At 43.7% G+C, this 20,898-nt stretch overlaps 2 protein-coding genes across 2 annotated transcripts in view; both read left to right on the top strand.

The window, feature by feature from the left end:
- Positions 1–1,127, top strand: part of rabep1 (rabaptin, RAB GTPase binding effector protein 1) — a 19,732-nt gene extending 18,605 nt beyond the window's left edge. Inside the window, exon 18 of the mRNA XM_073479184.1 lies at positions 1–1,127. This exon is cut by the window's left edge and continues 1,865 nt beyond it. The gene's annotated coding sequence lies outside the window, so the exon portion shown is untranslated.
- Positions 1,128–4,396: 3,269 nt separating this feature from the next.
- On the top strand, positions 4,397–19,272 carry mpzl1l (myelin protein zero-like 1 like). The gene is made up of 6 exons (XM_073479394.1): positions 4,397–4,498; positions 8,675–8,856; positions 10,192–10,402; positions 12,722–12,851; positions 14,609–14,714; positions 15,651–19,272. Exons 1-6 carry the CDS (start codon positions 4,426–4,428, stop codon positions 15,744–15,746), a joined length of 798 nt encoding a protein of 265 aa, XP_073335495.1. The 5' UTR covers positions 4,397–4,425; the 3' UTR covers positions 15,747–19,272.
- The last annotated feature ends 1,626 nt before the right edge of the window (positions 19,273–20,898 follow it).

Below are 20,898 nucleotides of genomic sequence, written 5' to 3'. Positions count from 1 at the left end.
AGGTGGAACATTATCAGCTGCTCGTCATAAAGTTCAGGCTGCGTCTGTCATGTTAGCAGTACAGAGGAACATGAACAGGAGCAGAGAGGTCAGGACATCTTCATCACTCACTTTACTCTTCTTCTCCTTTCAATAAACATCATGTGTCAGTCACTTTAACATGTGAATGAATCCATTGTAATAAAACAGATGGAAGTATTAAAACATTATAAAACCCTTCACACGTCTCGACCATCTGAGGAGGTCGATCACTGTGTTTAGTTTCTGCATGTGTTCATGTCTTTGTGTCTATATACTGTAGATATGTTGAGTTTTATTTATGATGGATCATGATGCAGTGGATGATGATGATGATGCACTGACTGGATGATTGTGGGCTCAGACTGACAGACGTACTGTGTGTTTTGTTTCACTAATTGGCATTAATACGACGATCCTCACCGTCACTCATTAGTTCTGTTCATGATTAACAGCTGATTTTTATTGTTCTGATCAAACACTGTTGGATTGTTTATGTTGAAGTCCAGAAATGAAATGATTGGAGTTAAAATGAGACGACGTGTGAGAGCTCAAACTGTGGAGGCCATGCTGACACTGAGAGGTGATTATTAATATAAAGAGTCGCAGATAAATCCAATATTAACTCTAATGATCCGTGACGTGTTTACTGACGTGTTTCACTACAGTCAGTCTATAAAGTCTGAAACTTCACCTCAGAACGTGTAAAACTCATCCATAATAAATTATTTTAAAGACTTCCTTTTTCCAATAAATCACAACACAGAGCGACAGATGGATTTGACCTTTTTAAACTGCTTATTAATTTTTCTGCTCAGACTGAGTCGGTGCACAGTTTGAGCTTTCAGTCTGTTTGATCATGATGAATCTATGTTATCATACATGTTTGATCTGTTCTGTAGTTAGACTGATACCCTCGTTTGCTGACTGCTCATTGGCAACAATTAAAAGGCGTCCAGTTTGTTGGAGTTTCTACTTTTTTTAAATGAATAATAATAAATCAGCTTAAGGAGTCTCAGTCTGTCCACTTTAAATAACTGTAGAAGCATGAGGTTCAGCAGAGATGTAAACGCTGTTTCACAACTACAAGAATAAAATCTCAAAGTCTTCACTGCTTTCATTTTATTTATCATTTTGGTGACATTATGCCACAAGAGTGTTCAGACTAAAGAGCTCATATTAACTGTCAGCGCTCCAGAGAGAAACATGTTGACTGATTCCTGGTGTGTGAAGCTGCAGATGATCCACTGGCTGCTCCTCAAACTGTCAAAAAAAGATGAAATGGGACTTTTTACTCATCAGTTTAAATCTCAATCACAATCACATCACCTCAGTGGGCTCAATGGTCTGTACAGTGAGCGACATCATCAGAGCCTCAGTTCAAGAGAGGAAAAACTTCACAGAGTGAGAAAAAAAAAGCCAGAACAACAAAAATCATAATTCGCAAGTTGCATTGACAGAATATCTGATACAAATAATTGAATATGTGCAAAGTGTGTGGATCCAGGAGACGACTGAGCAGGACGAGGCATCGCCAAGTGGTGCCAGAGTCACATGACCTCCTGTCCACTGTGGTGACCTGGAAGAGGACACACGAGATGATTAACAGTAAAACAGAGAAGATCAGAGTGAAGAGACATCAAACTTTACAGAAGAACAGACATCAGGGTCTGATCCAGATCTGTCAATATGTGAGGCAGCAGGAGCCACCTGAGGTAGAAGGAGGAGGAGCCAGGGGAGGGGGAGGGGCCAGAAAAGGAGGGGGAAAACAAAAGTTAGAGAAATGTGATGTTAATGAGAATGATCAGATGTCCCTTCCCTTCATGTTCTCATACCTATAGATATAACATATCTATATATAAAAATCTATATCTACAATAACAATACAACATCAAAGTTTCCTAACCACCAGTGTTGTTTAAAGTACCCAACAGTCATACTCGAGTGAAAGTAAAGATATGGTGTTAAAATATTACTGTGGTAAAAGTGAAAGTCACCCACATGAATAGTACTCGAGTAAAAGTCTTAAAGTAACTGATATTAAATTAAGATGGATAGATGGATACATACTTAAGTATCAAAGTATCAGTAGAGTACCTCTACTGAGGACATGGTCAGAGGACTGCTATGAGGCACTGCAGGGCTGTTTTGAGGTGACTGACTGGAATGTACTCTGTGAGCCACATGGAGAGGACATTGATGGGCTTACTGAGTGTATTACTGACTACATCAATTTCTGTGTGGACAGCATTGTCCCAGCAAGGACTGTGCGCTGTTACCCAAACAACAAGCCTTGGGTAACAAAAGACATCAAAGCCATACTCAACCTGAAGAAGAGGGCTTTCAGAGGTGGCAACAGGGAGGAGCTGAGGGGCATTCAGAGGGACCTGAATGCCAAGATCAAAGAGGCCAAGGACGGCTACAGAAGGAAGCTGGAGTGGAAACTCCAGCAGAATAACATGAGGGAGGTCTGGAGTGGTATGAGGACCATCACCGGTTTCAGACCAACTAGCAGTGGAGCTGATGGTAGTGTGGCCAGGGCCAATGAGTTAAATCTGTTCTTCAACAGGTTTGATACTGCAGCCCTGGCCTCTGCTGGCTCTCCTGTCGACTGTCTCCAGCCACCACAGCTTCTGACCCCCCCTCCTCCTCCTGATAGCACCCCATCCAACTCCAACAGCCCCTCACACCCATCCCCCACTCCTCACACCTCCTCTGGCTCCCATGCTACTTGCCCTCCTCTCACTATGGACTCCAACTCTCCCCGTCCTCGACCTGCACTGTTTACACCGCTTCATGTTAGGAGACAGCTGAGCAAACTCCCCGCCGGTAAGGCTGCAGGCCCTGACGGTGTCAGCCCACGGGTTCTCAGAGCCTGCGCCGAACAGCTCTGTGGAGTGCTTCATCGTGTTTTCAACATGAGCCTGAGCCTCCAGAGGGTCCCTGTGATATGGAAGACGTTCTGCCTCGTTCCAGTGCCAAAGACACCGCAGCCCAATGGTTTCTCGGACTACCGACCGGTGGCACTGATGTCATATATCATGAAGACCCTTGAGAGACTCGTCCTGGAGCAGCTCAGGCCTGTGGTCAGGCCGCACCTGGATCCCCTCCAGTTCACCTACCAGCCCCAGATTGGAGTCGAGGATGCCATCACCTACCTGCTGAACCGTGTCTACGCCCACCTGGACAAGCCGGGGAGCACTGTGAGGGTCACGTTCTTTGACTTCTCCAGTGCTTTCAATACCATCAGGCCTGCTCTACTGGGTGACAAGCTGACGGCGATGCTGGTGGATCCCCCCTTGTGTCCTGGATTGTGGATTACCTCACTGGCCGACCACAGTACGTGCGCTTGCGGCACTGTGTGTCAGATGCTGTGGTCAGCAACACCGGGGCCCCACAAGGGACTGTCCTCTCTCCTTTCCTCTTCACCCTTTACACCACGGACTTCAGCTACCAGACTGAGTCTTGCCATCTTCAGAAGTTTTCTGATGACTCTGCTGTCGTTGGATGTATCAGCAAGGGTGAGGAGGCTGAATACAGGGCTGTGGTGGACAACTTTGTCACATGGTGTGAGCTGAACCACCTGCAGCTCAACACAACAAAGACCAAAGAGCTGGTGGTGGATCTGAGGAGAACCAGGACACCAGTGACCCCAGTTTCCATCCTGGGGCATAACGTGGACATCGAACACTACAAATATCTGGGGGTGTTCATCGACAGTAAACTGGACTGGACTAAGAACACTGAAGTCCTTTACAAGAAGGGACAGAGCCGCCTCTATTTTCTGAGGAGGCTCCGCTCCTTTAACATCTGCCGGACTATGCTGAGGATGTTTTATGAGTCTGTGGCTGCCAGTGCTTTTCTGTCTGCTGTTGTGTGCTGGGGCAGCAGACTGAGAGTAGCAGACGCCAACAGACTCAACCAGCTGATCAGGAAGGCCGGTGATGTTGTGGGGTGGAGCTGGACACTTTGACATCAGTGTCAGACAGGAGGATGCTGTCGAAGTTGCGGGCGATACTGCAGTATGGCTCTCACCCTCTCCACAACGCTCTGGTCAAACACAGCAGCACCTTCAGCGAGAGACTAATTGCTCCCAAATGCATCACTGAGCGCCACAGGAAGTCATTGCTACCTGTGGCCATTAAACTTTACAACTCCTCCCTCTGATGATCGGACTCTAATGGCTATATATATTTATATATTTATATATGTATATATATGTTTATCTATGTATATTTCCCATATACCATATTTTTATTGCAGTCGTCAGTTCACCTGGCGGCCTGTAGGAGGCAGCAGTCACGCTCTGAGCTGTGTTTCCCGCCGCTGAATATCCCACGAAGAAGAAGCATCGCGTCGTCCTACAGAGGTGGAAAAAGCGGAGGGACTCCTCCTGTTTACAACATAATGGAGCCAAAAGGGTCAAAAAGCGACTGCAGGCGGCTTTTACTGACTGGATTAACGCTGTGTGTTGTATTAGGTGAGTATTAGAGACCCAGTCGGGTTAAAGTTGAATATTTAAATGTTTGATTTTGAGCTGATATTTAAGGTGGGACACCAGGTTAGCTAGCTAGCGTTGTTGTGTCTCATCTCATGTACGGAGACACCTAAACACATCCTAACCTCCGCTCACAATCAGGCTAATTAATGTACCTTTGTTCTCCCTCTCTGCAACTACACATCAGGTTTCACATCACCGAACACAGTTATCTTTAGAAGCTGAGCTGCACCCTCCTTATTCACGCATCGATATAACGAACCAGATAATGTGTGAAGGAACAGTTAAATTCACTAAAATGTGAATAAGATTTGGTTCAGATTGGTGGTTACCGCCCTGTGTAGTGTCGGTCTGTGGAAGGTGATGTGATGGAAATAACGTTGAATACAGAAGCTAACCGGTTAGCTCACTGTAATATTCAGAAATAAGTGCTGCTGGGTGTGTTGGATTTATGCCGATTTAAAGCGTATTTTCCATTAATACACAATATGTTAACATGTGTGTGTTATAATGGAGGGAGTGTGTGTGAAAAACAAAGCCTCATTAAAGTGGCACATTTTAAATGACGGTGTCGTGAAGAGAGAGTGTCTGCGGTAACTACGTGTCGTCCGGTTGATCGTCTTTAACTGAGCTAACAGCACATCATGTTTACACTGTTTAGTCAGTGACATCATCAGACATCAGTATTACAGAACACTTAGTCTATTTTATTAACACAATGTGAATTATATCAGTGCCAACACAGCAGCTCTGTAGTTAGCCTGACTCGGACTAGCTTAGCATCCAAACCTCAGATAACATCTCATTTCCTGGTTGGCTAACCTCCTGCTGACCCACACAGAAAAGCCACCTTCATATATTCATGTGCACTTCATAACACAGCCGCGTGCACGAGTTTGACTTGATAATATCATGTCAGTAAACACAATGAAGTCTTCTAATAACAATTATCTCATTCATTATCTAATTATTGTCCCAACAGAACCAGACTGCCAGCTCAGACACTCATACATCTGTTACTGAGCAGCATATAGATGCTTTACCTCCGAGTCACTCAGATCTGCTATTATCAGATAAAACTGTATTAATCCTGAGCGAGTTGCTGTGGCAGATATCGCTCAAAATGACAATAACATAACAACAAAAAACAAAAATACAACAGAGTAATAATAAAATGTGTTAAAGGAATAAATGCTGATATCAGTGCAAAATAGAATAACAATAAAAATAAGAAAAATGTGTAAAAATAAGCAAATTACAATAAAAGAAAAATAGAATAAGATTGTATATACAATGATAAACTTGTAAAGTGAAAAGTAACATTGCACATGAAGACATTGTGTTGTTGAAGCTGTCCTTACAGCAGAGTGGAGAGAAGTTCAGTTTGATGGTCAACAAAAGAAAAGAAGAAGAAGAAGTGTGTTAATAAATGAAAATGATTTGACGTAAAAATCCACCAGTTGCTAATTAATTTCTTGTTTAACACTGGGCAGCTTGATGAGCAACAATCCATAAACACAGCGTCTCTACTACAGAACTGTGCTATTTGAATTAGTGGACGTTCAGAAGTGAACTGTGGTTTCTCTGTTTTAAATCTCAGAGTAATAACAGCCGACAGCAGGAAACAGACGACACACACTTCCTTCTGTTTCATGTTGTGAAATGATCTGACTGTCTGCTGTCACAACTGTTTCTGTTGATGTTAATGTTCAGTCTGAGTATCCGACACAGAACTGAATCAGCTTCTGTTCTGTTCTGTTCTGTTCCTGTAGGAGCAGATGTTCGATGTGACGAATGTGTTTTTATAAGATGTTAATAATTCTATAAATCTGTGTTACTGTGTGACATAAAGGGGAGTTCTGTCTTCCTGTATGAGTAATTAATTTACTATGCAGTCAGTCCTTTAACAGAACACAGTATCTGTTGATCTGTTACAGAGCAGTCACATCTCACACACAGTAACATGAACACCTGAACAATATCAACAGCTGCGATTCTACAGCCAACATGTTAAATATATAATGAGATCGATCACAGCCTGTCAGGGGTCATTTTCTAGAATTTGGGTGCACAAATAGAGTTGTTGTTACCATTAAATTAATAATTTGTACGTACAACTTGACAGAAACAGTTCAGTTATCATATTGACTCATATTGAGTTAGACTTTCTCCACATCCAGTGTTTTCCTTCCCGTTAGAAGGTGGAGCAGGCGCAGCAGCCAGGATGATGTGGGCACCTCCTCAGCAGCATGTTGTTAAGCTTTTTATGTGTTGGTTTTTTATTGTCTGCTCTAGTTTTTCTGCTTTTTTGTGCACAGACATAATGACGGTCCAAAATGATGTGAAAGTGGATGAACACAGTCTCCACAGAGCAGAAAACACTGTCGCTCTGTCAGTCTGAAGTCAAACTGAAGCTGTGTTATTAAACCATCAGCTCGTTCAGATCTGACCTCAGCTGTTTGTTTTATACTCTGTACTCTGTGTGTGTGTGTGTGTGTGTGTGTGTGTGTGTGTGTGTTGGAGTGTGTGTGAGTGTGTGTGTGTGTGTGTGTGTGTGTGTGTGTGTGTGTGTGTGTGTTGGAGTGTGTGTGTGTGTGTGTGTGTGTGTGTGTGTGTGCGTAAAGAATATAAAGTCCTGAGACAACAATGAGGCGATTCAGAAGGAATGAATAGAATCAGAGAAATAAACATAAATGTTCATTTGTGTGAAATAATTCAGTCATTAGAAAGTCAAGTCACACACCTGTCGAGTCACACACCTGTCGAGTCACACACCTGTCGAGTCACACACCTGTCCTCTCACTTCTTACTGCTGTTTATTACAGTGAATTAATGAATTCATTTAAAGACACAGCTGGGTGAATTAACTGCTCATGATAATAATTTGAGGTTATTAGTTATTAATAAACTCTTCTTTTCCTTCATACATACTTAATACACTGGACACCAGCAGACTGTCAGGGAGCTGTGGATTCATCTCTTTATTGATTATTTGATCAGATTTTTTTTTAAGTGTAAAAAGCCAAAAATGTGGTTGGAGCTTCCTGTGTCTCACCAGAATCCTCCTTCTGTATTGATCTGTATTGATTTGTGTTGATTTGTGTTGATCTGTATTGATCTGTGTTGATCTTTAGTGATCTGTATTGATCTTTATTGATCTGTATTGATCTTTAGTGATCTTTATTGATCTGTAGTGATCTGTATTGATCTTTAACAAAGATGTCAGTGGTCTCTCACACTCTTACAAGAACAATTAACAGGACGACAGAAACAGATAAACATAAAATTGTAATAATGAGAATTAATAATAAAACTATTCTGTACATACAGACAGGTGTGTGCATATAAATATATATAACAACAATGACCAACAACACTCAGTGTGTTTAATAGACATCAGGTGTTTCTGTAAATTGTAAACAGACACAAAGAAGAATAAATATTAAATAGCTAATGATGTGATAGATTACTATACATACAGTATATGAATATGTTCATATAGAATATATTCAGTGTGCAGGGATTATATTTCAAAGTAATAGGTTACATGTTAAAGCAGTGTGTGTTTGAAACTCTAAATATTGATCATTTATAGTTAGATTAATGTTTTATTGTTAGTGACTGTATATGATCGATTCTGCATGTGTCACTGTTAATATTGATTATTGTCACGGTCTCTATGGCAGTAACATATAGAAATACATCTAAATAATTATAATCATTAATATCATCTAATAATCAAAATCTCTCAACTGTTGTGATAAATTAATCAGACATTTGAAAACGTCACATTTAACTGTGAGAAACCGTGATGTGATTTATTGAAAACGATTAATACAGACAGTTATTAGCTGATTGATCGGTGGTAAGAGCTGTTGAAGCAGCTCACCCTGTCTAGTGATGAAACGTAATGAGGTTCTGTGTTCAGAACCACCTTCACTGTAGCTCTGCTGTTTCCCTCCTGATTCTTGTGACTGACATGAAAATGATTTCTAGGCCTGTAACATCCTGTTTGTCTGTAACGGTCACAAATACTTTGTTCAGTGTCTCCAACTTAAACAACACCACCCTCCACACTGCCAGACAGGGTGGTGCTGTATTCTGCTCTAATTAAACCAGCAGCAGTGAACTTATATCCATCATCTTATTTATGACCAGTGTTCAGACCTACATCAGGCATAGATATCCACGCCGACCCTGAGGTGATGATGCAGAACGGCACCACAGGAGTCCTCCGCTGCACCTTCAAGTCCAGTCAAGTGGTGAGCAGCTCCACCTCCGTCACCTGGAGCTTCCAGTCCAGTCAGCCCGACAACCAGTTCAGCAAAGCTCCATATGTGGTAAGTCCTCACAGCTCGTATATATACGATAATCTGCTGTGACTCTCTCCTGTGATTCTCCTGTGATTCTCCTGTGACTCTCTGCTGTGACTCTCCTGTGACTCTCTGCTGTGACTCTCCTGTGACTCTCCTGTGAATCTGCTGTGACTCTGCTGTGACTCTCCTGTGAATCTGCTGTGACTCTCCTGTGACTCTCCTGTGAATCTGCTGTGACTCTGCTGTGACTCTGCTGTGATTCTCCTGTGACTCTCTGCTGTGACTCTCCTGTGAATCTGCTGTGACTCTGCTGTGACTCTCCTGTGACTCTCCTGTGAATCTGCTGTGACTCTGCTGTGATTCTCCTGTGACTCTCTGCTGTGACTCTCCTGTGACTCTCCTGTGAATCTGCTGTGACTCTGCTGTGCCTCTCCTGTGCCTCTGCTGTGACTCTGCTGTGAATCTGCTGTGTCTCTGCTGTGCCTCTCCTGTGACTCTGCTGTGACTCTGCTGTGAATCTGCTGTGTCTCTGCTGTGACTCTCCTGTGACTCTGCTGTGACTCTGCTGTGATTCTCCTGTGAATCTGCTGTGACTCTGCTGTGACTCTCCTGTGACTCTCCTGTGAATCTGCTGTGACTCTGCTGTGCCTCTCCTGTGACTCTGCTGTGATTCTCCTGTGAATCTGCTGCGACTCTGTTGCGACTCTCCTGTGACTCTCTACTGTGACTCTCTACTGTGACTCTCTACTGTGACTCTGCTGTGACTCTCCTGTGACTCTCTACTGTGACTCTGCTGTGACTCTGCTGTGACTCTGCTGTGACTCTCCTGTGACTCTCCTGTGACTCTGCTGTGACTCTGCTGTGACTCTCTGCTGTGACTCTGCTGTGCCTCTGCTGTGACTCTCCTGTGACTCTCTGCTGTGACTCTCTGCTGTGACTCTCCTGTGACTCTCCTGTGACTCTGCTGTGACTCTCCTGTGACTCTGCTGTGACTCTGCTGTGACTCTGCTGTGACTCTCTGCTGTGACTCTGCTGTGACTCTCTGCTGTGACTCTGCTGTGACTCTCTGCTGTGACTCTCTGCTGTGACTCTGCTGTGACTCTGCTGTGACTCTGCTGTGACTCTCTGCTGTGACTCTGCTGTGACTCTCCTGTGCCTCTATCGGGCAAACAGTACAAGAAAGACAAATTAAGCAATTAAAATGCAATAAAATCAGATGCTTCACAAAATACAATATCGGTGCAAAGAGCAGTAACAAGAGATATAAAACGCAGAGATGAGACAAAATATAACGGAGCAAGATGAAGACGATGACGGACTGTGTTGACTGAATGAAGAGTTCGTTTCTCTGCTCTGTAGATCTTCTACTTCTCCAATGGGAAAGGTTTCCCTGGTCAGGACGAGTTCAAAGACAGAGTTCAGTTCATCGGAGACATCAACAAGAGAGATGTGTCCATCCAGCTCAGTCCGGCCCAGTTCAGTGACAACGGGACCTTTTTCTGCGACGTCAAGAACCCGCCAGATGTCACGGGAACACCGGCCAGAACCGAGCTCAGGGTCGTCCTCAAAGGTCAGTCGATATGTCTTTATTATTATCATCATTATGAGTGATAATTAAATGTGTTCTAAAAACCAGCCTCACGGTGACCGGGTCGCTCCGTTGTTAGAGCAGATGTCCCATGTGCAGAGGCTGTGTCCTCGCTACAGAGGCTGCGTCCTCACGCTACAGAGGCTGCGTCCTCACGCTACAGAGGCTGCGTCCTCACGCTACAGAGGCTGCGTCCTCACGCTACAGAGGCTGCGTCCTCACGCTACAGATGCTGCGTCCTCGCGCTACAGAGGCTGCGTCCTCGCTACAGAGGCTGCGTCCTCGCTACAGAGGCTGCGTCCTCACGCTACAGAGGCTGCGTCCTCACGCTACAGAGGCTGCGTCCTCACGCTACAGAGGCTGCGTCCTCACGCTACAGAGGCTGCGTCCTCACGCTACAGAGGCTGTAGCTGTGTTACAATTCAGGGTCTGCATCCTTCGAAGGACGCGGCCTTTGCGGCCCTCGAAGGCGAGTCCTTCGGAGGTACCTTCGAAAGCCGCGTCCACCGTTGTTAAATGTGACGGTCTAGCCTTCAGAGCATTTCCTGGTTGCGTCACCAGATGTTCCCGCCCCTTACCCTTACGTCACGATTTCTGCTGCCCAGGCCCGCGAAAGTGAAGATCTACACCACTTGATGTCGCCATTTTCCTTCTTTCTTTCTTCTGTTTCGGGCATGCAAAGGATCTTGGGATATGGGAGGCAGCGAAGGATAGTAGCGGTGCGTCCTCCAATAAGATGGAAATGAAGGCTGCATTTGTGGGCTGCATTTGAAGGAGCCTTCAAATTGGGACAGCCTTCACGCGGCGTTGTGACGTAATTGGCCTTCAAATGCGCCCTTCGAAGGATGCAGCCCCTGAATTGGAACACAGCTTGTGTCCTCACGCTACAGAGGCTGCGTCCTCACGCTACAGAGGCTGCGTCCTCACGCTTCAGAGGCTGCGTCCTCACGCTACAGAGGCTGCGTCCTCACGCTTCAGAGGCTGCGTCCTCACGCTACAGAGGCTGCGTCCTCACGCTACAGAGGCTGCGTCCTTACGCTTCAGAGGCTGCGTCCTCACGCTACAGAGGCTGCGTCCTGGCTACACAGAGGCTGCGTCCTGGCTACACAGAGGCTGCGTCCTGGCTACACAGAGGCTGCGTCCTCACACTACCCTAACCCACTTACAATAAAAGCATCTGTAGGAAGCTCTTACTGTGAAAGGAGAGCAGCAGGAAGAGATGAGAAGGTTTAAACAAGGCTCTGATGGTGAACACTGAACTGTTTAGTGATTTAGCTGGTGGTGGTGACCACTGACTTGATTCAAACACATATCAAACACATGTTAAATGAAATCTACATGTTGGCTCCATTGACAACACGTCATGGACTCATGTTGGTGTCTCAGTGGATTTCAACATTCCTTAGTGTGTTCAGGTGAGACAAACATAAAACATCTGCAGCAGGTCTGTTCTTGTTGTGAGACGCTCACAGGTACATGTGACAGCTTGTTATCAGCTGACTGTCTCCACCCTGCAGGTGGGAGTTTGTTCCACATCAGTGACACACACACACACACACACACACACACACACACACACACACACACACACACACACACACACAGTTGCTGAAGTACTTTTCCTAAACACACACACCTGTCGGATGGTCACCATCAGGTGTACCTGACCACCACCTCAAAGTTCATCTTTAAAGTTTTATTTAAATCTTTTCACTCATGAGAAATACTCAGTATCCATGACGACTCGATCAATATGTTTATTTCAGAGCTACAGTTTACTCAAGTACTCTTCTTCAGTATTTCTATTTTCTGTTACTTTATGATTCCTCTCCACTACATTTATATGATAAGTTTAGTTACTAGTTACTTTATAGATTCAGATTACTCGTGCTTATAGGCTGTTAATGGTGACGTGTAACCAATCAGACGTTGTTGTGGGCGGGACATTGTGCGAGAGGATGTAGCATCAGAGCAGCACATGTTAATCCTAGATACAGATAATCAGTCAGAGCTGATAATCAGTCAGAGCTGATTCCAGAATCCAAAAGGTTTAACTTTATATTTAAAAACTAACTGTGTGTGTGTATGTCTGTGTGTGTCTGTGTGTGTCTGTGTGTGTCTGTGTGTGTGTGTGTGTGTGTGTGTGTGTGTTTGTGTGTGCGTGTGTGTGTGTCTGTCTGTCTGTCTGTCTGTCTGTCTGTCTGTCCGTGTGTGTGTGTGTGTGTGTGTGTGTGTGTGTGTGTGTGTGTGTGTGTGTGTGTGTGTGTGTGTGTGTGTGTGTGTGTGTGTGTGTGTGTGTAGAGTCTCTCCCTCAGAGTAACACAACAGTAATAGTTGGAGCAGTGTGTGGAGTTTTACTTCTGCTCGTCATCATTGCCATCGCTGCCTGCATCTCCATGAGGGTCCTTCACAACCGCCATGACTATGAAGGGTCAGTGACACACACACACACACACACACACACACACACACACACACACACACACACAAATATTAATATATTAAGATGATGAGGATGTCACATCACATGCACCTCTTGTCCAATCAGAAACAAGTATTCTCAGTGGTGATTGGATCATTCAGCTCTAATGAGTCTTTTCACTACTTACACATATATTTATACATTTATATAACTGCTCTCAGTCAGTCAGTGACTCTGTACAGAGAACAAGTGTCAGGTGATCTGTTGAATAATCTCAGTAATGTCTTCCTGCTTCAGAGGTTTATTAATCAGCTGTTAACTCTCTGAGGTTTATTAATCAGCTGTTAACAGCTCGTTAACTCTCTGCATGGAGCACGACTCTCTCTTTCGGTGTGGGGATCAATCTGTTTGATGACCTCATGGTGTTACTAATTATTAATCTGTGTAGACTCTCCTGTGTATGTGTGTGTGTGTGTGTGTGTGTGTGTGTGAGAGTGAGAGACAGAGAGAGAGAGAGAGAGAGAGAGAGAGTTTCACCTCCTGACTTGATCACCATGTATGGATCTTGTTGGAATCCGATGGATTGATAAGTTTAAAGTATGATGAGTGTCTGAGCGATGTTTGTGGGGTTTGTGGTTCCACTGGTGTCAGTCACTGTCCTCCATCACTGTGTGTGTGTTCATAACACAACTAACACTTCCTGTTAACATGATTGATCGGCTCGTTGTCGACCGGCTTGTTGTCGATCAGCATGTTGTCTCCTCACTCTTCATCGTCACTAACACTCAGACTAACTGTTGTCTTCCTCATCTCTGCTCTTCATTTCAGCTTTATTTTTGTATGAAACATGTTTGTTAACTCAGATGTTTGCAGTTGTCATGACAACAGAGTTCAGAAGATGAACTCAGAGTTGATTGTTTTGTGAGTTTCCTGGAGGTGCACCGATCACCTGTTTGTATTTTATGGACTGAACAGATGATCGGACAAATTGATTAATTAATAGGTTCATGTCTCAGAGGCCAAAGTGACATTTTCAGACCCTGAAGGTCAACCTGAAGGGTTTTTAATATCGTTGAATCAGATACTTTATTACGTTAAAAATTGATTAATAATGTTAGTGACACATTGACTGTATATTACCTTTTAATTAGCTTCTTGACAGAAATACTGCAGGTCGTGGTTCAGAAATAGAAGGTGTTTAAACTGAAGTAAAATATTGATGAGAGTGATGTTGTCATGAAGTGATCCTCCAGAGAGAAGACGTCTCACTCTTAGTTCTGCAGGAGTGTGACAGAGTGATGCCTCTTTGACCTCATAAACAATCTTTGTCAGAGAATCAACAATCAGCCATGTTGAACTCTAAACCTGACATCAGCTCACAGTTGACATGACAGGCTGACAGGATCACACAGTTCAGAGGAGAAACCATCAGATTTTATTTTAGTTTATTGATTAAAATAGTTATTGAACGATTAGTCGTCTGATGTCAGTCCGGTCGGTGCACCTCTGGTCTGCTCCCAGTATCTGTCTGTGCTCCCAGTGTGTACTGGGAGCTGCTCTCTGTTAGTTTCATGCTCATCTCTCATGTTTTATTTCTTGTGCTCCATTCTGTCGTCTGTCTGTGTCTGTGTCTGTGTCTGTCTGTCTGTCTGTGTCTGTGTCTGTCTGTCTGTGTCTGTGTCTGTGTCTGTGTCTGTCTGTGTCTGTCTGTGTCTGTCTGTGTCTGTCTCCATGTGACACGGTGGTAAACGCTAACCCTACATTAGCTGTACGTCCCTGGAGAGTGTGAGCTCTCAGGCTCCGAAGCCTCGAAAGAAGGTGGAGTCCAGTCTGGAGGGCTCCAGGTCCACCAGTCCCCCTGGACCACTACAGGTAGGAGCTGCACCTGAGGACAGAAACTGAAACAGTCAGCTGACTGACAGCAGGTCACTGGGGACACGTCTCATTATTTAAACTGGACTGAGATGAAATATTTAACTGTCCACTGACTCAGTGAACATATTCAGTATTTAGTTCAGATCAGTCATAGAAACCTTCAACAATAATATTAAGTTTATTTATATTTGACTAAAAATCAACCTGACAAACAAACTGAAACTTTACACACACCTGACACACCTGACACGCCTAACACACCTGACACACCTGACACACCTGACACGCCTAACACACCTGGCACACCTGACACACCTGGCACACCTGACACGCCTGGCACACGTGACACGCCTGGCACATCTGACACACCTGACGCCTGACACAGTGTGATGCACAGATGTGCTGCAGCACTGCATCAAATGAGAGACAGCAAATTCATGTTTTTATGGAAAACACATTCCCATTCACACACACATTTACACACTGATGGCGGAGGCTGCCATGCGAGGTGCCAGCTGCTCATCAGGAGCAGTTTGGGGTTCAGTATCTTGCTAAAGGATACGTCAACATGCAGCTGGGGGAGCCGAGGATTCGAACCAGCGACCTTCCTTTTTAAATTGCATCAGACCGCTGTGCCGTCGCTCTGTACAGCTGCTACAGATGTAAATAAACCTCTGTTCATTAGTGAAACACAGGGAAACTGCAGCTGGATGGAAATGATCTATTTTACTTTGATGCTAAATGACTGAAACAGTTAATGTGATCTCATTGATTATCTGTGGATCAACTAATCGATTAATAAACTGAACGTTTCAGCTCTTTAAATAATCAGCTGTGTGCATGTTGAAGTCCCACTGAATGATTTACAGTTCAACACAAAGCTCCTCTGTCGTCATGTGTGATGTTTACCTGTGTGTATGTGTTGTTCTGCAGGGCCCGGTGATATACGCACAGCTGGACCACTCAGGCAGTAAAAACTCGTTCCATAAGATGGAGCCGGTGGTGTACGCTGACATCCGTAAGAACTGAAGAGGACCAAGCATTCATCAATAATCAATAATCACAGTAAAGTATGATGAGACTCGATCAGCTGCTCTGGGACAGAAGGGGGGGTGGGGGGGGGGGTGGTAAAGAAGCATGATGCTGTTACATGATGATGTCATGATGTCTCCATGTGCTTTAATGTAAACACACTACATCAGATCAGCCTTTACATTGTTCTCAACACAGGGACCACCGCACAACGCCTTCATCCTATAGATTCATTACAGTCACAGTCTTCATCATGTAGATTCATTACAGTCACCGTCTTCATCCTATAGATTCATTACAGTCACCGTCTTCATCATATAGATTCATCTCAGTCACCGTCTTCATCCTATAGATTCATTACAGTCACAGTCTTCATCATGTAGATTCATCTCAGTCACAGTCTTCATCCTATAGATTCATTACAGTCACAGTCTTCATCATGTAGATTCATCTCAGTCACAGTCTTCATCCTATAGATTCATTACAGTCACAGCCTTCATCCTATAGATTCATTACAGTCACAGTCTTCATCATGTAGATTCATCTCAGTCACAGTCTTCATCATATAGATTCATCTCAGTCACAGTCTTCATCATATAGATTCATTACAGTCATAGTCTTCATCATATAGAATCATCGTTGTATCTACAGGAGCTTCAGCAGTCCGACGCACCAGCTGACATCATCACATTTAATGTCACCAGCTTGTATACATTCATCTTTACATTAACCCAGTGCTGCAGTGATCTGGTGTTCAGATCAAGATGGCTACACGGCGAGCAGGAGGTCAGAAACTATACTCTCATCTCCTAACTGATGGACGGTCAGAGTGATGTCAGCCGTCCTGTGTGCTCACGTCTTTACATTACAGAGAGGAGTCAGTGTGGACAGACACTGTGTGGACGGACACTGTGTGGACGGACACTGTGTGGACGGACTCTGTGTGGACGGACTCTGTGTGCTTGATTCATCCTATATGTTCTTTAAGTTTGAATGCTCAGCTGCTCAAACTCGATGCAAACACACAAAACTTCTTTCTTCTCTGTATTTAAAGCAGCCGTCTGCGTCAGTACCAGTGTCAGTCTGTTAGAGAGGGACACACAGCCTCACTCTGACCCACCACACAGAACCTGTCCTGCATGTTCTAGATGTTCCTCTGCCCAACAGAACCTGTCCTGCATGTTCTAGATGTTCCTCTGCCCAACACACTGGATTCACCTGAGGGTCGTTATCAGGCTTCAGCAGGCCTCCACAACGAGCTCATCATTTCAGTGAGGTGTGTCGGCAGAGTAACATCTACAACATGGAGGACAGGTTCTGTTGGGCAGAGGAACATCTTATGTTGTGAACATAAAGACGTGTCAGTGGAATAAAACAAAGTTCTGTGAGGTTCTGCATCGATTTGGACCCTTTTTTAAAAACTGACAGGTTGTGTGATTGTTGCTCTGCAGCTGGTCAGTGTCTGTCCACAGTCACTCTGTAACATGTTTGTGTTTGTGTGAAACCCAGCTGGTGGTCAGCTGCTGAAGCTCCTCCTTCCTCCTCAGCGATCATGTTGTTCTATAGGATGTGTAACGTATATTTCTACAGTAACTCTGCATGATGACGTGAAACACAGCCGGTACAGCTCAGATTCAAGACGTGTTGTTACTGTGAACGCTTCAGTGTTCTGGCATGTTGTTGTGGTACCGCCCGTCAGAACTCCCCTCAGTCACACATGTTCTGTAATGTTCTTTATAATAACTCTGGGTGCTCTGAGTGTCTGCAGCCCAGGTGCAGTTTGTGTTCCTGCCTGTTTGTACAATAAATCAAGTCATTTTATTTTAATATGCATGTTGAGCTGAGATGAAACAAACTGGGAGCTTCAGATAAAAACACTGTTTGCATGCAGTTAACTAACATAACCATCATTATTCTGATAAATATCATCATTTGTTTGTGTAAAGCTTTTTATTTTCACACTAATGGGCCAAATATGTTGAATAAGTTGTTTTTCAGATGCTTTGAAGCTTTAATGCATTCCAATGATTTTCTGTTCAAAGCCAAACTTCTCTTCTGACCTATAAGAATGATTTCTGTCCAAACGCCTTCAGCTTCAGCTTGTGAATGCAGTAATGTTGACCAGTATTTGTATATATTTCCTGCTCTGTAAGATATTTAGTGCTGTGTACTGTAAGTCATTCCAGTGTGGTGGTCGGGCTGTGGATGTTTCAGGAGGAGGAGAGTCGAGTTTGTTTCCTCTCTTCAGTCGCTCAGATGTCTCGGTGTCTGTCAGCTCCACAAACATCCAGCTCAACTTTATTAAGTCACAAAAACACACAAAGTTAATGTGATGCTAGTATTTAGCATGTCAGCATGCTACATTAGCAATTATCTCAAACTATAGGTTCAATGTACTAGTGTACGTTTCTGCAAACCACAGATGTGCTTCAACTTTCTTTAGTTTTCAGGTCCATTGTGAGACGACTCTGTGGTTCTGGTCCGGTTAGTTTAGAACAGAAATCACTGAAGTTCAGGAAAACATCATGTTCAGGATCAAAACACCTGCTTCTGTCTCCACCAACACGGCTGAAAAACGTCCTGGCATCTTGTTACAAATATCCAGTGGCTTCATGTTCCAGATGTTGAAACACAGCCCTGAACAGTGGTCTCTGGCTGTAACTCCGCCACCATCTCCTCCACCTGCTGACATGACAGTCAGCTCATGAACATCTCATGTGAACATGATGTGTGAACATGATGTGACACTTACAAATGTAAAGTATCTGTGGTTTGCAGAAACGTAAAGTGCCGGGTTAGGGTTAGAATTCAGTGTTTCGTTTTAGAGGAAGATGAAGCGACGATCAGGATCGATCCTCAGGAGAGCACGAGTCAAACCAGACATCAAATCACTTCATTCATTGAGCTCCAGTCAGCTGTAGGAGGAGCTGCTCCTCTGTGCTGCAGCTGAAAACTTCTCTTCATTGTGACTGAAGAGAATCTTAATTTGGTGTTTTTTTTGACTGGAGTCTGGCAGAGCCGGCAGACACTGTAGCCTTCCTGGAGTGTTTGTGTTGGTTCATGTTGTTGTTGGTGAGCAGAGGACAGAAGCTGTACGACCTGCTGCTCTGTGAGACTCGTCAGTGTTTATTGTAGAAATGTAAACTCTAAGTTATGATGACAGATGTGAGCAGCTGGTTCCTCCTCTCCTGACCAGGCTGTACATGTTGTTGATGGTTTAAATAGTTGTGTGTTATTTTGTTCTGTTGTGAATCTGCACTAAGTCTTTCCTGTCAAAGACGACACACTGCCTGTGACTTCTCTTCTTATTTCGGTTCATCTCTGAATGTTTGGCCTGTTTAAACTGGAATGTTGTACATTTAGTGCCTTTTACATTTCATCAGCTAACTTGAACGTCTGCTCCAAATAGAAAAGATAAGATTCATTTATTTTCCTTTTATTCTATGTATTTTTTTATACACATAATATCGCCTCTGTATCCTCTGTCTAAATTTTATATAAAACTTATTCCTGGCCAATCACACGTCTGTTTGTCCTCCTTATTACAGTCGACTTTATATTTAAGTTAATCTGAAGAAGAAATCAATAAAATCAATTAAGTTTCTGGTCATAACTTTATATTAATAAAAGTTTCAACCATCATTAGAAACTGAAAAGAAAGAAACAGACACGCACGCACACACACTTGTTTGTCTGTATAATAACTGTGTGTGTGTGAGTGATGTCCAACAGGACTTCACACTGACACAAAGTATTTAAATACTGATGATGTTTATAATAATTTAATTCATGTTGAGATATTAAATATTGAACACATTTATCCAGAGACGGAAGAAGAACTCAGCTCTATTACTGAAGTAAAAGTAATAAAATGTAGAGTAGAAATACTCCGTTACAAGTGAAAGTACTGCATTTGAAATTTTACTCGAGTAAAAATACAAAGATGTTCCCGCAAATTAAAGTACTCACAATGTTAAATGTTAAATTTTGGAGCTTCAAGCTCCTGAAAGATGTTTTATTTTTGAATGATTATTTATTAATGTGCAACAAGATGCAGAGCTCAGATCTGTGAGGCCTTTAATATATACCCATCATATTTAATGTAACTGTAGCAGTTACATGAATGTAGTGAAGTAAAAGTACATGTCCCTCAGATACACAAGTATCACGTCATCAGTACCTGAAGGATCCAGTCCAGCAGCAGCTGTGATGACACAGTGTGACCAGCAGGAGGCAGCACCGACCCACCTGGAGGCAGGACAGGCCTCCTTCTCCTCTGTCACTGGATCACTGATGATTACATCATCACTGATGATCTCACCATATCACCAATGATTAATGTGGAATAAAATCCCTGTGATGTCACTGTGACATCATCATGTCCCTCCAGGTGCATTAAAGCAGCCTCAGTGTCTGAGGTGAGAGGAAACAAAGTGTGGGAGTCCTCCCAGGAAACATCTGGAACATCACAATGACTGATGAATAAAATCCCTGTGATGTCACTGTGATGTCACCATGTCCCTCCAGGTGCATTTAAGCTGCCTCAGTGTCTCTGAGCTGAAGAGAAACTGAAAGTGTGAACCAGGTAAATCCCTGGAAATAAAGGGGACAACCCCACAGAAGGTGTGTGTAACATGATGCTGTGTGTGTGTGGGTGTGTGTGTGAACACATGACACCACTGATCAACATAATGAAGATGAGGGGAGGTGAATGTGAAACCAGTCGTGCTGTAGTGAAGCAGACACTCTGCAGGTGAGACAGCAGGTGAGACCATTTCTTTTTCTTTTTCTTCTTCTTCTTCTTCTTCTTCTTCTTCTTCTTCTTCTTCTTCTTCTTCTTCTTCTTCTCGTGTGTGGTGTTTGATGTGCTGGAGGTCTCTCAGGTACTTTCTCTTCACCTCAGGTGTTGATCTTGTTCTGTTGAATCATTCGACAGCTGTTCACTTCTCTCACCATCAGCTGATGACGTGATGTTTGTCTATTGATCAGCTGTTTCTGGAGCTTTCAGCTTCATCACACTGTCTTCATCATCAGGAGAAGTTTGTCACAGAGACAGATCTCTGTCTAGATTTAATATCTGCTCTGTCTCATCTCAGACAGAAACAGTTCTGACTCAAGTCCACTAACCTGCTGTTACAGGAGCTTTCTA

Source organism: Pagrus major, chromosome 13 (assembly GCF_040436345.1).
Source record: "Pagrus major chromosome 13, Pma_NU_1.0".
Lineage (NCBI taxonomy): Eukaryota > Metazoa > Chordata > Actinopteri > Spariformes > Sparidae > Pagrus > Pagrus major.
Note: the sequence above shows the minus strand (reverse complement) of the source record. Positions and strands in the feature narration are given on the sequence as shown.